This window comes from Mauremys mutica, chromosome 3, assembly GCF_020497125.1.
Source record: "Mauremys mutica isolate MM-2020 ecotype Southern chromosome 3, ASM2049712v1, whole genome shotgun sequence".
Lineage (NCBI taxonomy): Eukaryota > Metazoa > Chordata > Testudines > Geoemydidae > Mauremys > Mauremys mutica.
Genome location: NC_059074.1, coordinates 164,413,004 through 164,433,634, shown reverse-complemented (window position 1 = coordinate 164,433,634; position 20,631 = coordinate 164,413,004). Strand labels below are relative to the sequence as shown.

The 20,631-nt window shown below is 44.1% G+C and overlaps 1 protein-coding gene across 3 annotated transcripts in view; it reads right to left on the bottom strand.

Moving 5' to 3' along the window:
• Positions 1-281: 281 nt before the first annotated feature.
• The window catches only part of VASH2 (vasohibin 2), a 70,901-nt gene continuing 50,551 nt past the window's right edge, over positions 282-20,631 (bottom strand). For all 3 annotated transcript variants that reach the window (XM_045011011.1, XM_045011012.1, XM_045011013.1), the window contains 4 exons: positions 15,557-15,938; positions 10,685-10,800; positions 3,597-3,701; positions 282-657 (listed from right to left, as the gene is read on the bottom strand). In XM_045011011.1, coding sequence (XP_044866946.1) covers positions 3,629-3,701; positions 10,685-10,800; positions 15,557-15,938 — 571 coding nt within the window. In that variant the 3' untranslated portion in view covers positions 282-657; positions 3,597-3,628. The remainder of the gene's footprint in view (positions 658-3,596; positions 3,702-10,684; positions 10,801-15,556; positions 15,939-20,631) is intronic.

Genomic DNA, 20,631 nt, shown 5'->3' with positions numbered 1-20,631 from the left:
CTTTCAGTTTCTTGGCAGGTGCCATCACTAGGGGAAACAAGAACCCACCATATGATTAAGGGCTTAATGTGTAGGTTACTTTGTGTGCCAAATAGTGGTTGGCTGATTTTATATTGAAGATTTATGATGACATTTTGCATCAACCCCTCCTCCATTCTGGTGTTACTAGCTTACAATGACAAAGAGTGACTGCTTTAAAAACACTCTCCCCACAATGACTATATAATTTAGTTCATACTACTACCTGTACATTAACACATTCCAAAAATGATAATAGGCTATTAAAAAAAGACCAAGGACATTTTATTAAAGTTCCATGCTGCACATAAACATACAAGTGATGAGAAAAGCAAGACCCAGAGCCATGCACATGTATTCGTCCAGAATATCATTTGCCAAGTTTGCAATGAGCTAGAAAAACAGGCAGTTGGAATCACAGTTTTAAAGGTAAGACAAAAATGCAAGTGCAAGAGCAAATTTGAAGAGAATGAATAAAATTCACTTGTACTTCAAAACAAAGTACAAAATAATGTCACAGCTTTATAGCTTAGAAAAGCTTCGGTGTAGCAAGTTAGACGTTCAGATAAACCACGTAAGCCAAAATACTCTGGATGCTGGTAAAACCACATCATCAAGTTGGAAGAAATAGTCAGGGTACTGTAGAAAAACAAATTTTTTCAAAATCAAGTATATTCTAATGGCACCAAAGTACAGTTAAAAATCAAGGCTTCTGTTGCTTAACTAAACCTTATTTTCCTTATCACCTCATTAATGAGGAATCTGTTGTGTAAGCTAACAGTTGGCTTATGCTTACAAGGTCACAAAACACTGAGCAGTACATATTGTTTTAGAACTGAAATTCTATTGATCATAATGGCTTAAAATTTTACACTAATACAAACCATGATTTTTTTCCCCCATTCTTTACCCTCACACCTAACCTCCTCCCTCTCCCCAAACCCCCATCCTATTCAAAACCTATTTTAAAGCAAATAAGACTTGATAAGTATACAAAACAAAAAGGTTGTGGGCTGTAATAATGAAGCCTTACGTTTCACTGCAAGGAACCCTCTCCAGAACTCAGGAAAAGGAAATCCTCTAAATTCAGTCAAGTCATCACCTGTGCTGTTCTTCAGACAGAGGGGGAATCGTTTTCAGTAACCAAAATGAAATGTGAATTAGAAGAACTTACCAGCTGTTTTTTGTTTGTTTGGTATTGGGGGGGATAACTTAAAAAAAAAAAGTGGGGAAATACATAACCTCAATCTTGCAATGAGCTCTAAACACATCTGCAGCAAACACAGCCGATTTCAGTGGAGCCCTGTTCAATTGTATCAGGATCTGCCAGGGCTTGTTGCCAGACTGGGGCCTTAATTTATTCTCTAGTCATTTTGTAGCTTATTTCACGATTGTGTATTGCAAAAATTCCATGACTTTATAAAAAGTCATGCTCTCTTCCTCCAGGCATAAGAAAGGCCAGATGACAGATCAGTACATTATTCAGTGTTTATACAATAGCTTGCTTGGGGAAATATTTCCATCTGACATTACAGTAAATCAACTGCCTTAGTACTTTTACTTTATAATAAAATTCACCCCTCTGCCCCACCAAAATGACTATGGCCTTGCACCTGCATTCACACCTGTGTAAAGTGAGTAGTCATGCTTACACCGTACACATAAAAATGACTATGCAAGCTGCAAGGCATGAAAAATCAGACTCCAACTTTGGGGACTGACTTCTCTTTAACAGCTAAATATTCATTACAAATCTTGGACTCCTACTTCTCACAATATTAAAGCTTTATCCATATACATCTCATATGATAGACGTATATTGGAGTCTTTTGAATTCTCATGTACAATTGGAATTAAACTGAAAGCTGTATTTAATGGAAGCTATATTAATGTTTATAACAAACACTTATGTTGTATTGTCATCTTGTCCTGTGCTGTTTAAGTATTTGCCCACTACACAGTATGAAAAGCTTTCCCATGCAGGACTGTTTTCTTCAAATTACTGTTGGCATTCCCATCTGCTTCTGTATCCATTTGAACACTGGCTCATTCAGTGTTCCAAAGCCTTAGTACTTACTAGAATCTTACTATGTTTGTCGTCTTTATTACCTCTCCACCTCATCTCCTCAGAAAATCCAAAGGACAAAAGGCACCAATGCCCTATGTTTCTGGCTTGTTTGTTTTTTAAAACGTAACAAAAAAAAATAAAAAGCATGGCTTACCATGTACAAGCTAGATTTTCAGAACAGCTCAGCTCCCATTTATGCACCTAAATGAAGTGGCTAAACTTTCAAGTACTCAGCACCCACTAACTCCCAGAGTTCAATGAGAACTCCTGGGTGCTGAGCACTTTGAAAAATCTGACTACTTCCGTTAGGTCCCTAAATGGGAGCTGAACTGGTTTGAAAATCTAGCCATACATCTGTAGTGCTAGTTAAATCCATCAGTAAAAAGGACACCATAAGGAAGGAGGAGATAGACAAACAAACTTGTTCTTGAAAAAAATATGTGAAAATCAGCTATTATTGCTACGCTTACTCTAACAAGAATCTTTTTAAAGGTCACTAAAAGTTACTGTAATGCATATAAGGGAGAACCTTCCCTAACTAAGTTGTGATGTCTGATCTTAATATAAGACACAAAGGCATCATCCCCTTCAAAGACAAATGATTCAAAATTACACACAAATATGGATAGAAAAGTAAACTCTCAAGGAAGCCTACTGATTCTGACACTTCCTCGTGAGTCTGAGACTGTACATACAGTTTGACTGTTAATACAGTGCAAATGCTAGTCTCTACAAAACAATGATCTCCAGGTCTTGTGCTTTAACACTGTAGTCTGCAAAGTTTAAAAAAAAATTAAGAAATTGTAAAAATTCATTGTTGGTCAGTTATTTAAAAAACCAATAGAAACCTCAACTGGTTCTCTGTATTTCTAAGACACTTGCATATAAATCAAACCTTACACTTTTTCATAGGCATGCACATAGTAAAGAGTGGCAGGGTGCATCTAATGCAGTAATATAGTACTCCCAGAAATGCTGGAAAACAGTACAAATTGGTTATAAAATTAAAATTGTCAATTTTGCATATCTTTTGTATACTGAGGTAATAGACACTTTAAAAAGTCACATCCACCTCTGCACTGCTATTTTATTGCTGAATAAAAATATTAATATGACTTGATGTTTAAACTGACTGCACCCCAGCACGTTAACACTAACGAGAAATATTTCATTTCATCACCACTCCTAATACTACCAATGGAGCACAATATTCAAAGCCAATTAAATAGAGTAAACAATTATTTAAATTAAAAAAACAAAACCAAAAACACCACAGTAGTTCCCTCCTATTTGATGCGGGGAAGAAATCCTGTTGAAGATAATTTAGTTTTTCATTGATGTCACTTAATGAATTAAAAAAAATAATACTGCAATCATTCTAGAATTTCTATTTTCTAGGTGAAACTTTAAATAAAATCCACAAGTTCTTAATAAATAGTCTCAGTTTCTTTCCCGCCCCTCCCCCCCCCTTCCTTCAACGGGGCATAGGGTAATGTGCAGTGAGAAGCACCATGGAAGCCCTCCATCTGGCCTATGGCTTTGTTAGATGCGTAGTTGATAGCCCACTTCATTCAATGTAGTGAGATCACCCACTTTCTTGTCCATCACTGCAGGCCTGCAATCAAAGAGGGAAGAGGTGGTCAGTGTTCAGCATTTCTTTGAGACAGAGATTTCAATTGCACAAACACCATTGCAAAAAACAAAACTAATGGAACAAAGTCTCTTGTCACTTAATCTAATGTAAAAACAGGACTAAACTTTTTTTTGTTGAATGAACTAATTATGCAGAATGCAGCCATGTTATCTTGACATTCTGATGGCAGGAAGATCAGAGCCGCATGCAGAGACTCGGGGAACAGTAGGTAAATCCTGGGAGTTGCCCGCTTCTTTGCGAGGATTTAACCATTACATAGATATAAACATTAAACAGCAAAACATCTCAAAAATACAGGATTTATTTAGAAAAAGTGAGGAAGAGAGATACTCAAGTCAACCTCTTCAGACATCTCGTTTGGTTGGCATATCATTTACTAACCCATCCTCTTTCCTGTGACACTCTCTCTGCTGCATACTTTGGACAAAACTTGCCAATTGAGTTGTAACTGGAGCAGTTCACTTTTGACTATTAGCTGTTCATTTAAGATGCATAGTTTCTGCTCTTTGATTAAGAGCGTTGCACCACTCAAGGTGAGGGCAGAAAACACCACATTTCTACTATGAATTCATATAGCTTTTGAGATTTGGGAACCTTGTGAGTAGCTAATGCTCCTTTGACTATTCACAAATTGAACAGTTTATTCACTAATCTTTCTACAACTAGCTCCATAAATAGTTTCATCCTCTTCTGAATTGTTACCCTGTGTCCCATCTTATTTAGCTTTTAAACACTTTGCAGAAAGGAAAAAGTGTATTAACTATGGGCCCAATCACCTGCGAGAGGGGATTAAGCCTGAGAAGGTCTCTGCAAGGTTTTTGGTGAGGTTTTTCACATATTCCTTCAGAGAGGATAGGGCCATAGCTCCATCTCCCAGAGCCTGTGCAGACCCCAGACAACCAGTGGGAGATTAGCTCCGTGTCCATGAAGGCCAGCGCTCTGGCTCTGCTGCCTCGACCTTAAAGGGGGAATTGCAGCAGTTGGTTCAGTAGTGCCTGGAGTTGTATTAGCAGCAAAAGAGTCTTGTGGCACCTTATAGACTAACAGACGTTTGGGAGCATGAGCTTTCGTGGGTGAATACCCACTTCAAAGTATTCACCCACGAAAGCTCATGCTCCTAAATGTCTGTTAGTCTATAAGGTGCCACAAGACTCTTTGCTGCTTTTACAGATACAGACTAACACGGCTACCCCTCTGATACTGGAGTTGTATTAATTTTCTTCTTCTGCAAGTCTGGGGTGGGTGGGATGATTCCCTTGGGCCTGCCCACCACTTACCAACCTGCCTACTCCCACCAGCCCTCCTATTTGTGAATCCCAGTACCTGCAACATACATGAGGCTTGGGGGAAAAGGCAGGGGAACATTAACATGCAGGCATCAGAGCCGCCTTTCTTTTCCCATGGTGAGGGGACTGACTTGCACCGAGGGTCCCTTCCATGTGGATTATGGGGCTACATTCAGGCCTTGTAACTGTGCTATATAAATACTGTATGAGCAGCTCTGATCTTCCTGGCCTAACATGTCCATCGGGCTGCATTTCCTGTTGGAATTGTGACTAAAATGGCAGCCACAGGCACTAACCAGCTCCTCAGTTTATACTGATTGTGAAACATCTTCAGGTATTTTTAAATACTGCTTTAAAGTCTTCTTGTATATCCTAATGAAGTACATCAATCTCTAGGCTTCTAGAGCAACACAAACTACTACAGTTTTCCTGTCAACCTCTAATCAAAGTCAGTCTCACTAGACATATTACACTCACATAACATGCATTTATTAAAATTTCACGTAATATTAGCTGAGAAGACTATATATTTTGTGAGCTGACATTTAGCAGCACAGCTACTGGTGCTGACTCTTGAATTACATCCAGTCCCTATCTCTTTCCCCAGATTAAAAATGAAACACTGGTTTCCAGTTTCATAAAGATGAATCAGAATTACCAGCCCCTCTGCTTTGGGTTGAGCAGAAAGAACAGAACCAAACAAGGGACCATCATGTGCTAACACCACCTTACAGTTTAGAGGATTTTTTTTTAAGCTTTATCCTTGTAAAATTTTCCAAAAGGATAAAACTTAACTTTTTATTTCAATGTATAATTAAATATGCACCACCCTGTGGCTTTAAACTGAATATGGGCCTGATTCCTTCCTTATATCAGTATTACACTGGTATGACTCCATTGAGTTCAGTGGAGCTACTCTAGATTTATGCCAGTGAAAATGAGATGCGAATCAGACTGCAAAGGCCTGATCCTGCAAACAGTACCTGGCATAGTGCTCAGCATCCACTGTAGCAAGCTGTATATCCAGTAGTAAGTGTCTGCAGGATTAAGCTCTAATTTAAATAAAACTAAAAATTAATCTGAAATAACTCTCCCATTTGAGAGGTTTTCAGTGCAAAACTAAGTAACGGGGGAGATTCTTCTGCATGACTCCATCCAGCTGGATTGTCTAATTAGACGTTTTCATGGATGAATCTATCCCTATTGTATTTCACTTGTAACTATAGTAAATGCACAGAATTAACTCAAGATTATCTTCTGAAAGCCTGGATTAGCATTCTGCTCTTTTAGGAAAATACAAAACTCATTAAACTGTAATGAACAATAGAAGGAACTGAAGCTATTCTATTTGGATGTGTTTACACTGGGCTGGAGGTACCCTGTCATTGTGAAAGGCCTGAACCTAACAATGTAATAGGAGCCAACATTTCAGAACACTCCCTCCATTGGTGCATCCACAGCACTGCACACACAATGTGGTCCTATTAAGCACTAGCATGCAGGTGAAAGGTTGGGTAGATATGGGGCAGCTCTAGCAGGGACCCATGGGTGCAATTTAACCCACAAAAAATCAGGATTAATCAATGTGCACTGGGTGCACTGCAAAGGGACACTTAGAAGAGTGGCTGGCCCAGCACCAGGTCATGACAGAATGGCTGCTGGGCCAAATTTGACCGAGTGATGATGTGATCTGGCACATGGGGTCACAGCACCACTCAGGTTTCATGCCTGCCCCAGCAGGGCCCAGATCCCACTGGTGCTGCCACTGGATTCATTTAATTGGGCCTGAGGCAACCCAGCAGGCCAGGAACCCAGAGGTAGGAGTGGGGTCTGAGGTACTACTCCCACCGGCGGTAGGGCCAGAGCTCGGCGAGACGGAACCAGGAGCAGCCACCCAGCCGCACGCAGGGCACAGCATCCCCATCCCTGCAGAGAGGGCAGCAACCCCACAGGTCTGGCCCCTCTGAAGGCCCTTCCCCCAACCCCGCATCTGTTCAACTGTGAGGCTACTGTGTCCCTGGGATGTATATAATCCACCTAGAAACAGAAGGTCACACATTAGCTCTTGAGCTCAGGAAAATGTTGTAGTGAAAACATTTCAGCTTCAGTTCGCTGAGTCTCTTCCCAGGAGGGGCCTATATAATTTTACTGTCGACAAAGAGCAGTCTGTAATAACAGCTTGCCATCAGCAGGTGAACCCTCTCCAGCAAATGCCAGGATCTTATTCAGTTTCTACCCGCTAATAATGTAGCTCAGCCTAGGATGGGTATTGTGTGGCATGAAGGGCCTCTCTACTCAGTAATTGGCAATAATTAGAGCATGCAAATAAGAGATTCATAAAGAGATAAGATGCACAATGCCCATATCCACTCTCTAGCTGTTCATTGTTTTGGTTAGGAGCACAGGTGCCTAAACATTTTTTTGCTAGATGAATAAATTTGAGGCCATCTCAAAACAGCTAGGTTCCTTCCCAGCCAAAAGAGGAGGGAGTGCACAAGTTTTCTTTATGTATTTCCTTCCCTGCACATTAACTAACTACACCTTAACTAACCTTTGAAAACCCTCTTACCCCTACAGGACCAGCATACTCTCCATCAGTCCTCCCAAGTGACTTACTAAGTGGCACTAAACTCACCTCCTTGCCCCTTCGCTTCCCGCCCGTCCCAAGTCTGATAGCTCCAGTTACAATAGGTAGGAACCAAGAGTCATTTGGCCACAGAGGGGAGCAGGCTCAGAAAGCAAGGGGCTCCTGGAATTGGAAGGGATGGTCTCCCAACAAGAAGCTACCTACAGCGTCAGAACCATCTGCAGGGCAGGTCCACAGTGGCTTGGCTGAAAAGAGGAAAGTGGCCAGTGCTCAAGCTGCCATAACTGCGAGTCAGTGTCCTAAGGGTTAGTGTGGTTTTAAAACAAGGCCTGGATTCTGCTCACTCGCATCAGTTTTACACCAATGTAACTCCACTGGCTTAGTTACTCCCGATTTACCCCAGTGTAAATGAGAGCAAAGTCAGTCTCCACGGGCCAGATACTAAAGTATTTAGGTGCCTAAAGACAGAGATGGGCATCAGTAGGATAGCAGTCGAGGTGCTTTTGAAAATTCCACTATGTGCCTATCTTCATCTTTAGGCACCTAAACACCTTTGAAAATCTGGCCCCTGGTGACTACAGTGAACCATGTTCCAGTGTAAACAGACTGTATAATGAGGGGAAGGAGCATCATTTAACAGCAGCTTCTTCAGCCTTTACCTAACCCAGGCATGTCAATCCATATCCAGGCATCTTTACTAAGAGGCCGGCTTTCCAAAGGAGCGGCTGCAACTCCCCTAAAAGTCAATGAGCAGCAGCGAGTACTGTGCACCTCTGAAAAGCAGGACTTAGTTAGGTGCTTGAATACAGATTTAGGCATCCACGTTTAACATTTTTGAAATTCTCTTTCTCTGATGGTGGAAAAGTGCCTCTGTTCAAGATCAACCCTTGCAGCTTGGTCCTTGTGGAAAGGCCCAGGTAGACTGCACACAGATTAGGAAGGCCACCGCATGCACCCATACAGCTCTTGAGGTTCTCCTCATATAGTATGTCCAGTTAATCTACATTCCAGGCTGAATGGCAGCCCTGACATTCCTCCTTCGTGGTATGGCAGCTGCAGGCTACTGGCGGACTTCACGTCAATAGGCTAAACATCCAAAGTTACTATGTAAATAAAGACATTCCAAACTTAATCACAGTTGGCACTTGGGTGACTTTTCTCCTCCTCTTTCTCCCATGGAATCTGTCTAAGGCCTCGTCTACACTGGCACTTTACAGCGCGACAACTTTCTTGCTCGGGGGGGTGAAAAAACACACCCCTGAGCGCTGCAAGTTTCAGCGCTGTAAAGTGCCAGTGTAGACAGTGCTACAGCGCTGGGAGCTACGCCCCTCGTGGAGGTGGGTTGATTGTAGCCACAACAACTACACAGCTATGTTAAAGTGAAGACATGCCCCAAGTCCGGTCTGCTCTGGGGGACCACAGCACTGCCTGGAATCTCTACAGCACTACATGCTGCAGCCCAGTCCCCAATACACTGCCTCCTGCTGCATGCTCCCTAGGCAGCACTTGGAGGGCAGGGGGAGGCTCAGAAGGCAGTCTTAGAGCTGTCTTTCCCTGTTCCTGAGGGAATCCTCCCCGTAGCTGGATGCTGAACTTCAGAGCCCCTTCTTTATGCCACTAGTGTAGAGGGGCCGGAGCAGGAATGAAAACTCATGCAAGGAGTCTCAATTCCCTGCTCTAATCAGACCTGCTGTCTAGTTACAAGTCATTATACAGTCCAAGGCTTTATTTTACTATAACGATATGTAATACCATTAGAGATGGAGCACAAAGAACACCGTGCAAGACTAGGGTCCTGGGCAAGTGTGCGTGTTTCTGCAGACCATGGAGTCACCACCTGACTCCAGTGGGACAAAGCTAGACTACTTTTATTTCACCTGTCCTTTCATAGTGCATAAATGAAGCAATAAGAAGGGAGCAGGTTGCTGTGCAGCTGACGCTTGCTCAGCAGTTGGCTCTCAGAAAGCCTGAGGCTTCTTTGTCAAGCCAGCGACATTGACACTCCTCTGCAGAATGAACATCTGTGCCATTCGAACAACTGCGGTAGCAGTGTTAAAAACCCAAAGATGTATATGGGAAGGGAAAGTGCCTGGAGTAGCAGGGCCTTTAACTACTATAATTATCCAGACACTAAATGAGGACTGGAGCCCCTGCTGATGGGCCTAATATATAATGATGCAGATAGAATATTAATTTACATGTAAAATGTAAACCTGCTGTTAAATCAGCAGCTGCTACCTGCATTAAAATATATTTAGAAAGTCAATCTAACTTCTTTCTTAGCTGCTAACAAAGTCCCTCTGGAAACGTACTTAAAAAGTATCACAGGGGTAGCCGTGTTAGTCTGGATCTGTAAAAAGCAACAAACAGTCCTGTGGCACCTTATAGACTAACAGACGTCTGTTAGTCTATAAGGTGCCAGAGGACTCTGTCGCTTTTTACTTAAGAAGTGCTCATCATAAACAGTGATGAATTTGTGGCCACATAGGTACTTCATAGGTGTCAGTTTGCTGCACAGCATGGCCTTTCAGAACTTCACTCCAACAACAACATGGCTAGAACTTACATCCCCTGACTCCAAAAGCACAGACCCTTACCACTTGACCTCTATGAGAATTTCCATTAGCTTCTAGCAGTCGGGGCGGCTCTAGGCATTTCGCCGCCCCAAGCACGGCAGGCAGGCTGCGTTCGGCGGCTTGCCTGTGGGAGGTCCGGCAGTCCCGCGGCTTCGGCGGACCTCTTGGCGTGCTGGGGCCTGGAGCCGCCCCTGCTAGCAGTATAGAGCCCATGATACAAACTCTGCCCCTCCAGCAGCTCTGTTATTAAGAGACCGCATAAAGAGCATGCACAATACCACCATGCTATTAGCACTGACAGCTAGAGCCATAGAATTAACCAGAATATCTATAGCATACACAAATAGGGAAACTGCTATGGTGGGTGAATCCCAATATTCCTCCAAATCTGTAGTTTAGCTTTACTGTGTCCTTACACTGAGTTTCTGATCCATCAATGAATGGGACATCAGCTCAAAAAGAACACATGAGCGGTAGCAAAGCAGAAATACTCACGATTTGTCTCTTCTGCACACCCGTCTCTGAGGGCTGACCTGCCTTCGGCGAGGGGACAGTGACTTGCCTCGTGATCGCTCTTTGATTGGAGAGTGGGCACTTGAGGGTTTCAGAATCTGAAAGGAGGAAGGGAAAGGAGGCACTGAATAAAGATGCCTATTCAACATTTAAAAAAAAGAAAGACCTCGTGATAATACTGGAGATCAGAGATGAGACACAGAGCCTGTAGTCTCTTGAGGGTTGTTTGAATCCTGCCCAGGCTGGGAGGGACTGAAAGCTGTTATCAGTGTCCCATAGTGAAATTAGTTGGTGGCCTCAATCCAGCTTCCAGATACAAAAACCATCACCACAACTGGCCTTCTAGTCAGCAGTCTCAGCAGAGAGACCATGGGACGGCAAACAAACTACCCTGTCTCCTTAGGGGCGGTTGCCCTCAACTCACAGTAAGGCACATTGTGGTAGCAGCATGAAGGGAAGCTTGCGCAGCCAAAACAGTTCCTGGAACTGTTCTATGGACGAATACAAAACTTGAGTCTCAAGGGCTGTCAGCTAGATTTTCTGCAATCAGGAGGCCTTCTTCCTCATCCCTTGTCCATTCACACATCTGGGTAGAGTTCCTCTAGGCTGATGACTTTCATCAGCACTACATTCATACCACTTCTATTTTAAGGACCTGATCTTTCAAAAGATATCATGTGCATAACTTTACACCTTATGAATAGCCCCAGGGAAGCCCATGGGTGAAATTCTGAGCCCCCAGAAATAAACGGGAGTTTTGCCATTGACTTCAATGGAACTAGGATTTCACCCAATGAGACTACTCAAAATATGCATGTGCTGAAGTCTCCTCAGGATGAGGGCTTTGAAATTGTAACACTCTCAAGGTAAGGACTATGTCTTTTCCATCTTCTGCACAAGGGCTGGGTCCAATGTCAGAGCTAAATGCATACATGCAATAAAAATAAACTATGCTTGCTTATTTGATCAGAATACACTTCAGATCCTAGCATTCTATCTGGTATTAAAAATGTGGAACAGAACGCTGAAATCATTCTAATTCCATATGCAATTAAATGTGTTACACTAAAATTAGAATACAACAACTTCAGCCTAGGGCTTTCATACCATCATTGGGCCTGATTTTCATCTCACTTAGCACAGTTTTAGACCACATTAACTCTACCAACTTCAGTGGAGTAACTTCTGATTTACCCCAGTATGATAGGGAGATCCATTATTCTCTATCTAAAAACCCCCATAAGGAATCTTTTAAAGATTAGGCAAAAAATAGCAGACCAGTTCCTCAGCTGGCATAAATCATAGTGGTTCTACTGTGGCAGGTTACACCAGCTGAGTGTCTGGCCCGTAATTCCTTTTTGACGGAACAACAATGCAAATTACGCTCCATCCATCCCAACATCTCAAGTTTTTAAGTGAGTGATCACAGTGGGACTGACAAAGTGCAGCAGTTCATCTCGCCCCATGTTTGAACATGAGCATTAGAAAGATTTAGTGTGTGTTACAGACATGCAGGGTCGCAGTACACTTTGTTTTCCACATCTGGAGACCCTGGGAAACATTCTGTTCTCAGTTACATCAGTGTAGATCCAGAATAGTCAGTGAGTTCCTCCAGATTTACATCTGTGGACCAGAGAAGAATATGGCTCCCTACTTCTTTGGTCCTGCATGGAAATCTACCTGTTTCTTCCTGCATTTGGGTCTGATGGACACTAGGCAAATAACCTATTGTCAACAAACCTGTTAATTGGAGTTGACGGGGACAAATCTTTTCTCCGCCATCACAGGGAAACCTGCTAGCGCGCACTAGACACCACATTCTGTCCGTAAAGGGACGGAAAACAGTGGGGCCTTAACTACACTGGTCTCAGCTGTCTTGAGAAAACCCACTGTCAACAAGAGAGAATTTCCCGAGTGTATTTGGACTCTTATTTGTGCACAGCATAAGCCACCAGAGAGTGGAAGAGCAGGGTGCTGCTGGTTGGCCTGGGGGTCCACTGGCAAAGTTGTACGTGCGAGCTTTCGTGACACCTGCAAATACTATACATTGTCGAGACCTGCACTGTCAGCCCCTTGCTTGCATAAGCACTGCATTCACTCAAGCTACGAATTCCACAAACATTGCCTTGGCCTAATTGTTACATTCCCCCCCACTCCCCTTTGTTAAATGAAGGAGCTTCATAGGAAAGTGTGGATGAACAACAGTGAGCTCTATAAAATGGGGATGATGGTACTTGCCTCCTTTGTAAAACACAGAGCTAGGAATGAAAACTGCTATATAAGAGCTTATTATTAAGACAAAGCTGTGCATGGAGTGAGATCCGCACATACCAAACTGTACACTCCACACTGAACAAGGGATGTGCTCTCTCACATGGGTCTTGCTCCAATTCTTGCAACCTCCTTTTGCTTTCTCCCCTTCTGTCATGCAGGCACGTTTGAAGACTTTACATTTAAGGGAGGAATCCTGCTGGTCCTTACTCTTGCAAGGAGCCCCACTGACTCCACTGTGCAATCAGCACTGGTTTCAATGGGACTCCTCGTGGAAGTAAACCAAGCAGGTTCTGGCCCTTGATTATCTGGTAAAAACCAACATTCAGTATCTTACAATATCCTCGGAGGTTTAAAAGGTTTAATGCAAATAAACTGCCCTGACAGTCCCATCAGCTAGAATAAGGCTGGGTGCCAATGTAGAACTTTGCAGTGTTGCTGTGGGACAGCACAAATGCTTACCTGAGCCTGCACTGCCAACTCCCACAGTTTTTGGCCAATGACACAAGTTAAGCTGTAAAGTTTCAAAATAAGCCAGACAATCTCAGACACTAACAATAGGCCAAACTCCCCCCCTGGGTAACTCCAAAGAATGACCCCCAGCATGAATTGGTTCCATTGTCTGACTGATCTGCAAACAAGCCAGATGCCCTGCCTTCCTGAGTGTAAATCTGATAGCCTCCCCTTCCACTGCCTTCTTGGAATCATAACTATGCTCTGCACAACTCACTGGCATTAACTTGAGGTGAATGATCTGGGTGAGGAAAGTGCCTGAGGACAGAAGCCAGGATGAGCACAGTCACTTCAGACCCACATCCCATCCTCCACACGTGTACGTTGACAGTGGCAGGAGAGGGGGCTGTAGCAGCAGCACTAGGCAGATTTACCACCCATTCTCCATTGTGCTATGCAGTGGCTGTGCACAAACTGAAATGGTAGAGGCAGGCGCTGTAACACCACACCACATGGAAGAAGTACTCTCTGCCCAGACAAATGATTCATTCTTTGGAGGACGAGGAGGGAGACAAAAAGTCAGAAGTGGCATGTGAAGGAACTTACAAATGATGCCACATACCTCTCGGAAAAGGGAAGCAGCCCTGCACTTCATGAGTGCACCTGCTTTACCCCAACTGCTGACAGATGGCTGGAAAGACATCAAATCCAATTTCATTGCAACTGAAACCTGCTCTTCACCCCCAGCTGTCACTGAAGCATATTCAGGAACTCCAACCCGAAAGGGAGTCATTCTCAACTCTTTGGCAACTGCAGACAAAGATCTGCAAGTGTCCTCTAAGCTTTTCAATCTGACTCTCCAATGGGGAAGTGTCAGCAATCTAAGGATTAAACAATAAAAGAAAAATTCATCTGTTGCTGATTCTAAACCAGAGAACCAATCCTGCTGCCATCCATGAAAGGGAGGACTCTAGCAGAACTTCCAAACCAGATGCAATGAAGGGGTAAGACAATTCCAGTCCTCTGCAGAGGAGAATTTGTTCACATGAGACAGCACATGCTCATTAGACCCTGGAGACAGCTACAGTACTTTACATACAACTCCTCTGCAGACTTAATTTCAGGTCTCTAATTGGATACAGAAAACAGTGCACCTCTTGGCAGACTTTTCTGTGCCACAGGAGGCCACTGCAAACTAATACCCTGTTGGCCTAGTTAGGCACATGAGGTGATACTTTAAGCCAACAACTCAGAGGAAATAACAGAACGGCCTTCCGCAGAGCCCTCACTATGTCCCTTCCACAATGAAATTCCCCACTCCACCCCCAAGAGACAACAGGGCTCACTCCCTCACCAGGTGAGAACAGGCTGGAAGGCAGTTATGACTTTGGCAGCACGAAGAGGTTGGAATATAATCCTAATTCCTCTTCTGAGGAATCCTCAGTGGGGGAAGAGCTGGCATAGCTGGTTCCTACACTTCCCTCTCCCCACAACTCCTACTGCGGAAGAGGAGGCACAGCCAGAGTATGCTGCTCTTGGTTAAACTAAGCTGGCAGATGGTCCCTTGGAGACCACTGTCAGCAGGTGCATGTTACAACAGCCTCAGAGCTGCTGTAACATGCAACGGGGCTGGGCAGTGAATCAGGGAACCAGTTCTGGTTCCCTGACAGCCTGGGACCACCTCTTTGCTGTCCCAAGCAGCAAGTCAATGCAGCAGAGAATCCGGGCCAACAACTGGAGCATGCACATGACTCCCCAGACACCAGAGATTCACTAGCTCTGCTCAGTGATTTTCTTCCAAGCTCAAGACTCAGCAAGCTATTTGCTAACAGCAGACTGGATATTTACCCCTTATAACTAGGAGAAGTTCTGGGCCACAAATGTTAGGTGAGGAGGGAGAGATCCTACAAAAAAAAAGTTACAGAAAAGGACTTGAAAACATGCAGCACACAGTTGAGGAGAAACACACAGAGGGACAGATTAGATGGACACACCAGGTCTGATTCTAATCTCACACTGGTTTTACTCTGGTGTAACTCCATTAACATCAGCAGAATTACTCCCAATTTACTCCAGTGTGAACAAAATCAGACCCAGACTCCCAAGGCATTATAGAAATCATGCACCTACCTTCATTCTCATATCCCTGGCATATTTCTCCAGCTCCTTCCTTATGTCTGTCCGCAACATCTTTGCTACATTGAGGACCAGCTGCTTCCACTCAATGGGCTGAAAGCTGTGTGGCTCATGTGGGACGTATAATCCAATTTTTACTTTTTTGACTGAATGTAGATACTTTTTATAGGAATCTTCAAATTCAAAGACGAGATCGGTCAGAGTTCGATAGGTCAAAGGTTTGTCCATCAGATCTGATCTTCTGCTCATGCCCAGTGACCCGTACCGGCCATTGCAGTAAATCCCAAGCACCACATGATGAAAATAGTTTCCTGAGAAGTGGGTTTTAAAGCTGATGGGGAATCGTTCCATGGAAGGCTGCCCATTGGTTAAGTATCTGTTATGCATTGTGTCAAGGCAACTCTGAACAAAGGTTGTAAAGCAAATATTGTTGTAAGTCCTCTTGCACCTTCCACCCCAGGAGCTCAGACTCCTTTATAAAAACATTCACTCCCACAATGCCCCTGCAAGGTAGGTGTTATAATACCCATTTTACTTAATGGTGGATGAGGCACAGTAAGCTTAGGTCATTTGCCCCAGGTCACGCTCCAAGTCAGTAGCAGAGCCAGGAAGGGGCCTGACTCCCAGTGCCCTGACCACACCTGTAAAAAAGGCAAAGCCAGATCAGTATGCAGGAAAACTAGCGCATGCCCCCAGCATTCGTTCCTTCAGCTAATACCATGCAGAGTTCCTCAGTTCTGCAGTCCCAAGGACCTTCCTTTGGTTCCATTTTGGAGCTGGCTGTTGCTCAGAGTTTTCCACATCTCCACAGCCTTCAGATGCTATGAAAGATCCCACACCACAGGTCTCATTTGAAGAGGTTTTTATTCCTCCAGTTTATAAAATCACCTTCGTTCTGACAACAAGTGCCATGTGAGTGTTTTTGTCCTCAGATATCCCATTAAATGCATAAAACAAGAGCAACTGGGTTAAAGAAAGGATTCGCTCCAGACTCTGGCACAAAGAGATGACCAGGAGTAGCCGTCTTTTAACCTGACCATGTTATGGTGATCAGCCATTCCAAATTCTGCCTTACAGCAGCAGAATACAGTACTCCACAGGGAAACTACGTGTAGTTATCTAGATTATTTCCTCAGCCCCTGCTGGTGCCACCTCTGTGTGATCGTTTCTGGAGTGGCTCCCTACAGATTCAGGACTGGTGCTGGTTGGTCCCAGTGGGAGCCAAATCCAGCCATCCTTTGCCAGCTATGAGACTGGACAAGATGTGGTCTTAAAGGGGAAACAGAAATGATCCTGACATCCTTGTGCAGGCAAGTCTCCCTCTGCATATTAGGACAGATGGGTTGGGCCTTCTGAATACCTAGCTTCTTCATTTCTTGTTAATCATCACAAGCAAACCTACCCAAAGAACCCAGCAAGTCCCACTGGGCCTCAGCCCCTTTTTTCTTCTATCTAGGCTGGGGAGGGAGGTGATATTGTTCATGCTTTTTTGTTTCTTCCATCACTTCACCAACACCTGACACTAAATGCCTACCCTACCCCATGTGTGTCTGGAATGCCAAGTGTGTGACAACTGCCCTCTTGGCTGTTACACTGGCGACTGAATCAGGGACCTCCAGAGCTAAACATATGAGCTGCTACAGCTTGAGCTTTAGCTGTAGGCTATAACAACTCATATCCTCTGCATATCAGCACGGCATAACACCCACCCACCGTTGGGTTACAGATGCAAGGGGCACAGATATGGTCAGCAGCAGCATACCAATCACATTAACTTTGCTGAAAGGTGAGAAGGAGGGACTAGAATGGAGGCACTAAAATTAGATCCTTTAGGCCTGGTTCTGCTCTCAGCCACATCAGTGTGAGTCAAGAGTAACTCTTTACGGTCAAAGGAATCTGACCAGCGTGAAGCCAGTGTGAAACAGAGAAGCAGGCCCTTTGCCCTCAGAGTAAGATGGCCTCCCCTCAAGTTAAAGGGCCAGATCTTGACCTGCATCAGAGAGAGCCACTCAATGCAGCCAGAGGAAGGACTCTTGCCCTGCCTCAGGGGCTGCTAAGGGCTAGTTTAACCCCAGAGCAGTCTCTATTTCAAATTCCACTATTCTAAGCTCCCTTCCCTCAGGGCCATTACCATGGCCAGGGCTCACTGAAGCAAAGCATACGCTGTCCACACCCATGGCACACCCCTGTGCTCCTCCCTATCCTAGCCAGCTGGTTATTCCAGAACCCTCAGCTGCTCCAGTAGCATAAAGGGGCTGGAGCAGAGGACAGAATCTGGATCCTCAGCTGCCTTATGCTGCTCTGCCAATGGGTTTCTTTGCGAGGTAAAGCTGCTAACTCTTCTCAGTGGTGGAGTCAGAGGACATGGCTACAGGAAAGGTAGCGTTGTTGGGGTATCCTTATGCCCAGCTGAACCCTGGCTGCTGGACCAGGCCTAGAACAGCCAGAAGAAGTTAGAGGAGCCTTCAGCCCTTAGAGAAATGCTCTAAGTTGCACTGTGAGGGAGAATTAGAGGAATAGGCCTAGCACAGATCAGCCCACGATCCAGAGGGACACAGATGGTTTAAGACTATCCCCAAGCACTCACCCACACTGCCCTGACTGCAGCTCAAGATCTGGCCAAAATCTCTCTCAGTATAGAAAACAAGGGATGACCCAACAAGGAAAATGTTGCGTATACAATTCCTGATCCTGGGATCTTTGGCATTCCCCTTCTCTTCCCCCCCCCCCCCCCCCGCAAAAAAAATTCTTTAAACACAAACATAATGGGCATTACATAGTTGAAATGGCATAGGACATTAGTCTGAATATTCTCCCTGCCTATAGCCTGCTTTCCTCCCCGCTTCCTGCATACCAGGAGTGCCTGACAGCTGCTTAGATATTGGAGAACAACAAACTTTTTACCAAGGAAAGAAAAGATGAGGATTCTGATTCTGAGTTCACTTGAACTGGCACTATATACTTATGCCAATGTAACTCCATTGAAATCAATGGAGCTACTCTGGATATACAGTAGCATCAACTCAAATTCAGCCCTTAGTTCCTAAAGTGGTGTGAAGAAGAATACCCAGTGATCCTCATATGTCCTCTAAATTCTTTTCTCCAGGTGGTTTCACCCAGCTGGCATTGGACAAGTTTCAGTTTGTGAGAGCACCACCATTTTTTCCTATTCTTCTCCTTCCAGCATGAGCATGCCTTGGAATCCCTGAAACTCACTAGAAAAGGATTCCAGAATCATCTAGACCCAGAGGTCTAAAGTCAATACTCCAAAGGTTAAATCATATTGATGTCTTTCTTTGCACAGCACCCCAAAACAAACAGTCGGCCAGATCTTCTGCTGGTGTCGGCATGGTTCCATTGACTTTAACAGAGTTCTGCCAATTTACACCAAGTTACATCACCTCTCTACCCAGTGAGACCAGAACATGAACTCATTACCCTCTGGTAAGAACGAGAAGAGAGGGGCTCTACATGCGAAAAAAACTCACTTGTTTTGTATCTTCCTAACCATGGTTAAGGCCTGGAGCCATTAAACCCAGAGTCACTCCACTGAAGTGGAGGATTAAATAGGAATCCAGCACATTCAAGAAGGCATCATTTTTGAGAAAAAAAAATTAACCTCTGAGCACCAAACTGAAGAATCTGATACAGAGAAAACATATTAAAAGAAGTAGAGACAAACATAGCAAGCCTGGTAGGTCTACATCTTCTGCGCATTAATAGACTCTCCCCACCAACCAATATGCATTTCTTGCAACACAGAATAAAAGAACAAGCCTGCAAAGTAGATCGTTTAAGCAGTCCAGAAATCCAAGCGCAACACATGGTGCAACTGGATAAACCATGGCAGTATATGCATCCCGCCATCCATCTACTACCTCCAGATTACATTAAACAAACACAGATTCTGATCTTAGCTACACTGGTGTAAATCAGGAGTATTTCCATTGCATTCAGTGGTCTTGACTGTAAGCTCCATTACACCAGTGAAAATCAGGAGTAACCCCACTGAAGTCAGTGGAATTAAATGAGTGTAAATCCAGAGAGAGATCAGAATCAGGCCCAATGCAGTTACACCAGTTGGAGAATTACGCCTACAATGGCTTCATTTAAAATGTGACCTCACTCTTCTAGTAACAGAATGCAATATTCTGTATATATTAAGATCAGGTTACTATCATTTTTCTATGGATAGACTCTTTTAAAGGCCTATTCTATTTATTATTCTATGTAACTGTCTAAACCAATGCCTTTTGTTAGCACCTATTCAACTTTCAAGTGTTGCACTGATCTGCCACAATTGTTCCCTTCATTATAAAAGGGTTTTAACCCTGTTTCACTCTGAGTAGCTCTCTACTAAGTCCACACAAAGCCTCCATGGCCACCTGCCCATATGCACACACTTCTACCATAAGGTCTCAGAAGTCGCAATTTAATTGCATTAAGCTCTAAGTAGGAGTAAAAGCCTTTAGAGGAAGGAAACGGCTTTACTTACCATCAGCTATCACAGAAACAACTGCTGTGAAAATTAACCTTTAGGTGCATGATGCATCTGCTAGGCGACAAGTCAATCAGAATCTCCACCAGAGATGAAATGAAACACACAGCAAATTGGTTAGAAAGGCAACTTAGATCTTCCCCTCTGGCTGGGTGTCATTATCTCCTTTCTATTCTTCCCCCCCCACACACACACGTAGAGCTGTGCTGCAGCAAACAGAAGGCCACGACATACCAATACCGCTCTCATAGTCACATTTTTGAGAGACGTGGGTCTGTCTGCAGGACTGGGAATTGGGAATTCAGTTCTGTGCTACAGCACAGAAGGCACAACATGCCAGAGGTGGAAGAAGCAAAAGTGGCTACCCCCTCCAAATTCCAGGCTACTGCAGGGGCCAATATAGCTCTGGTTATAAATTAGAGCAGTCTCCCTGGGGCTATATATGGGCTGTACAGCTGTCCAGAACCCCCCATAGCACTCAGGTATGCTAATCTCCCAACCTGCCTCATCTTGCCTGATATCTCCTACTCCAGGGGTCACAGAAAAGGGTGGGAGATTCCACAGGGTATTT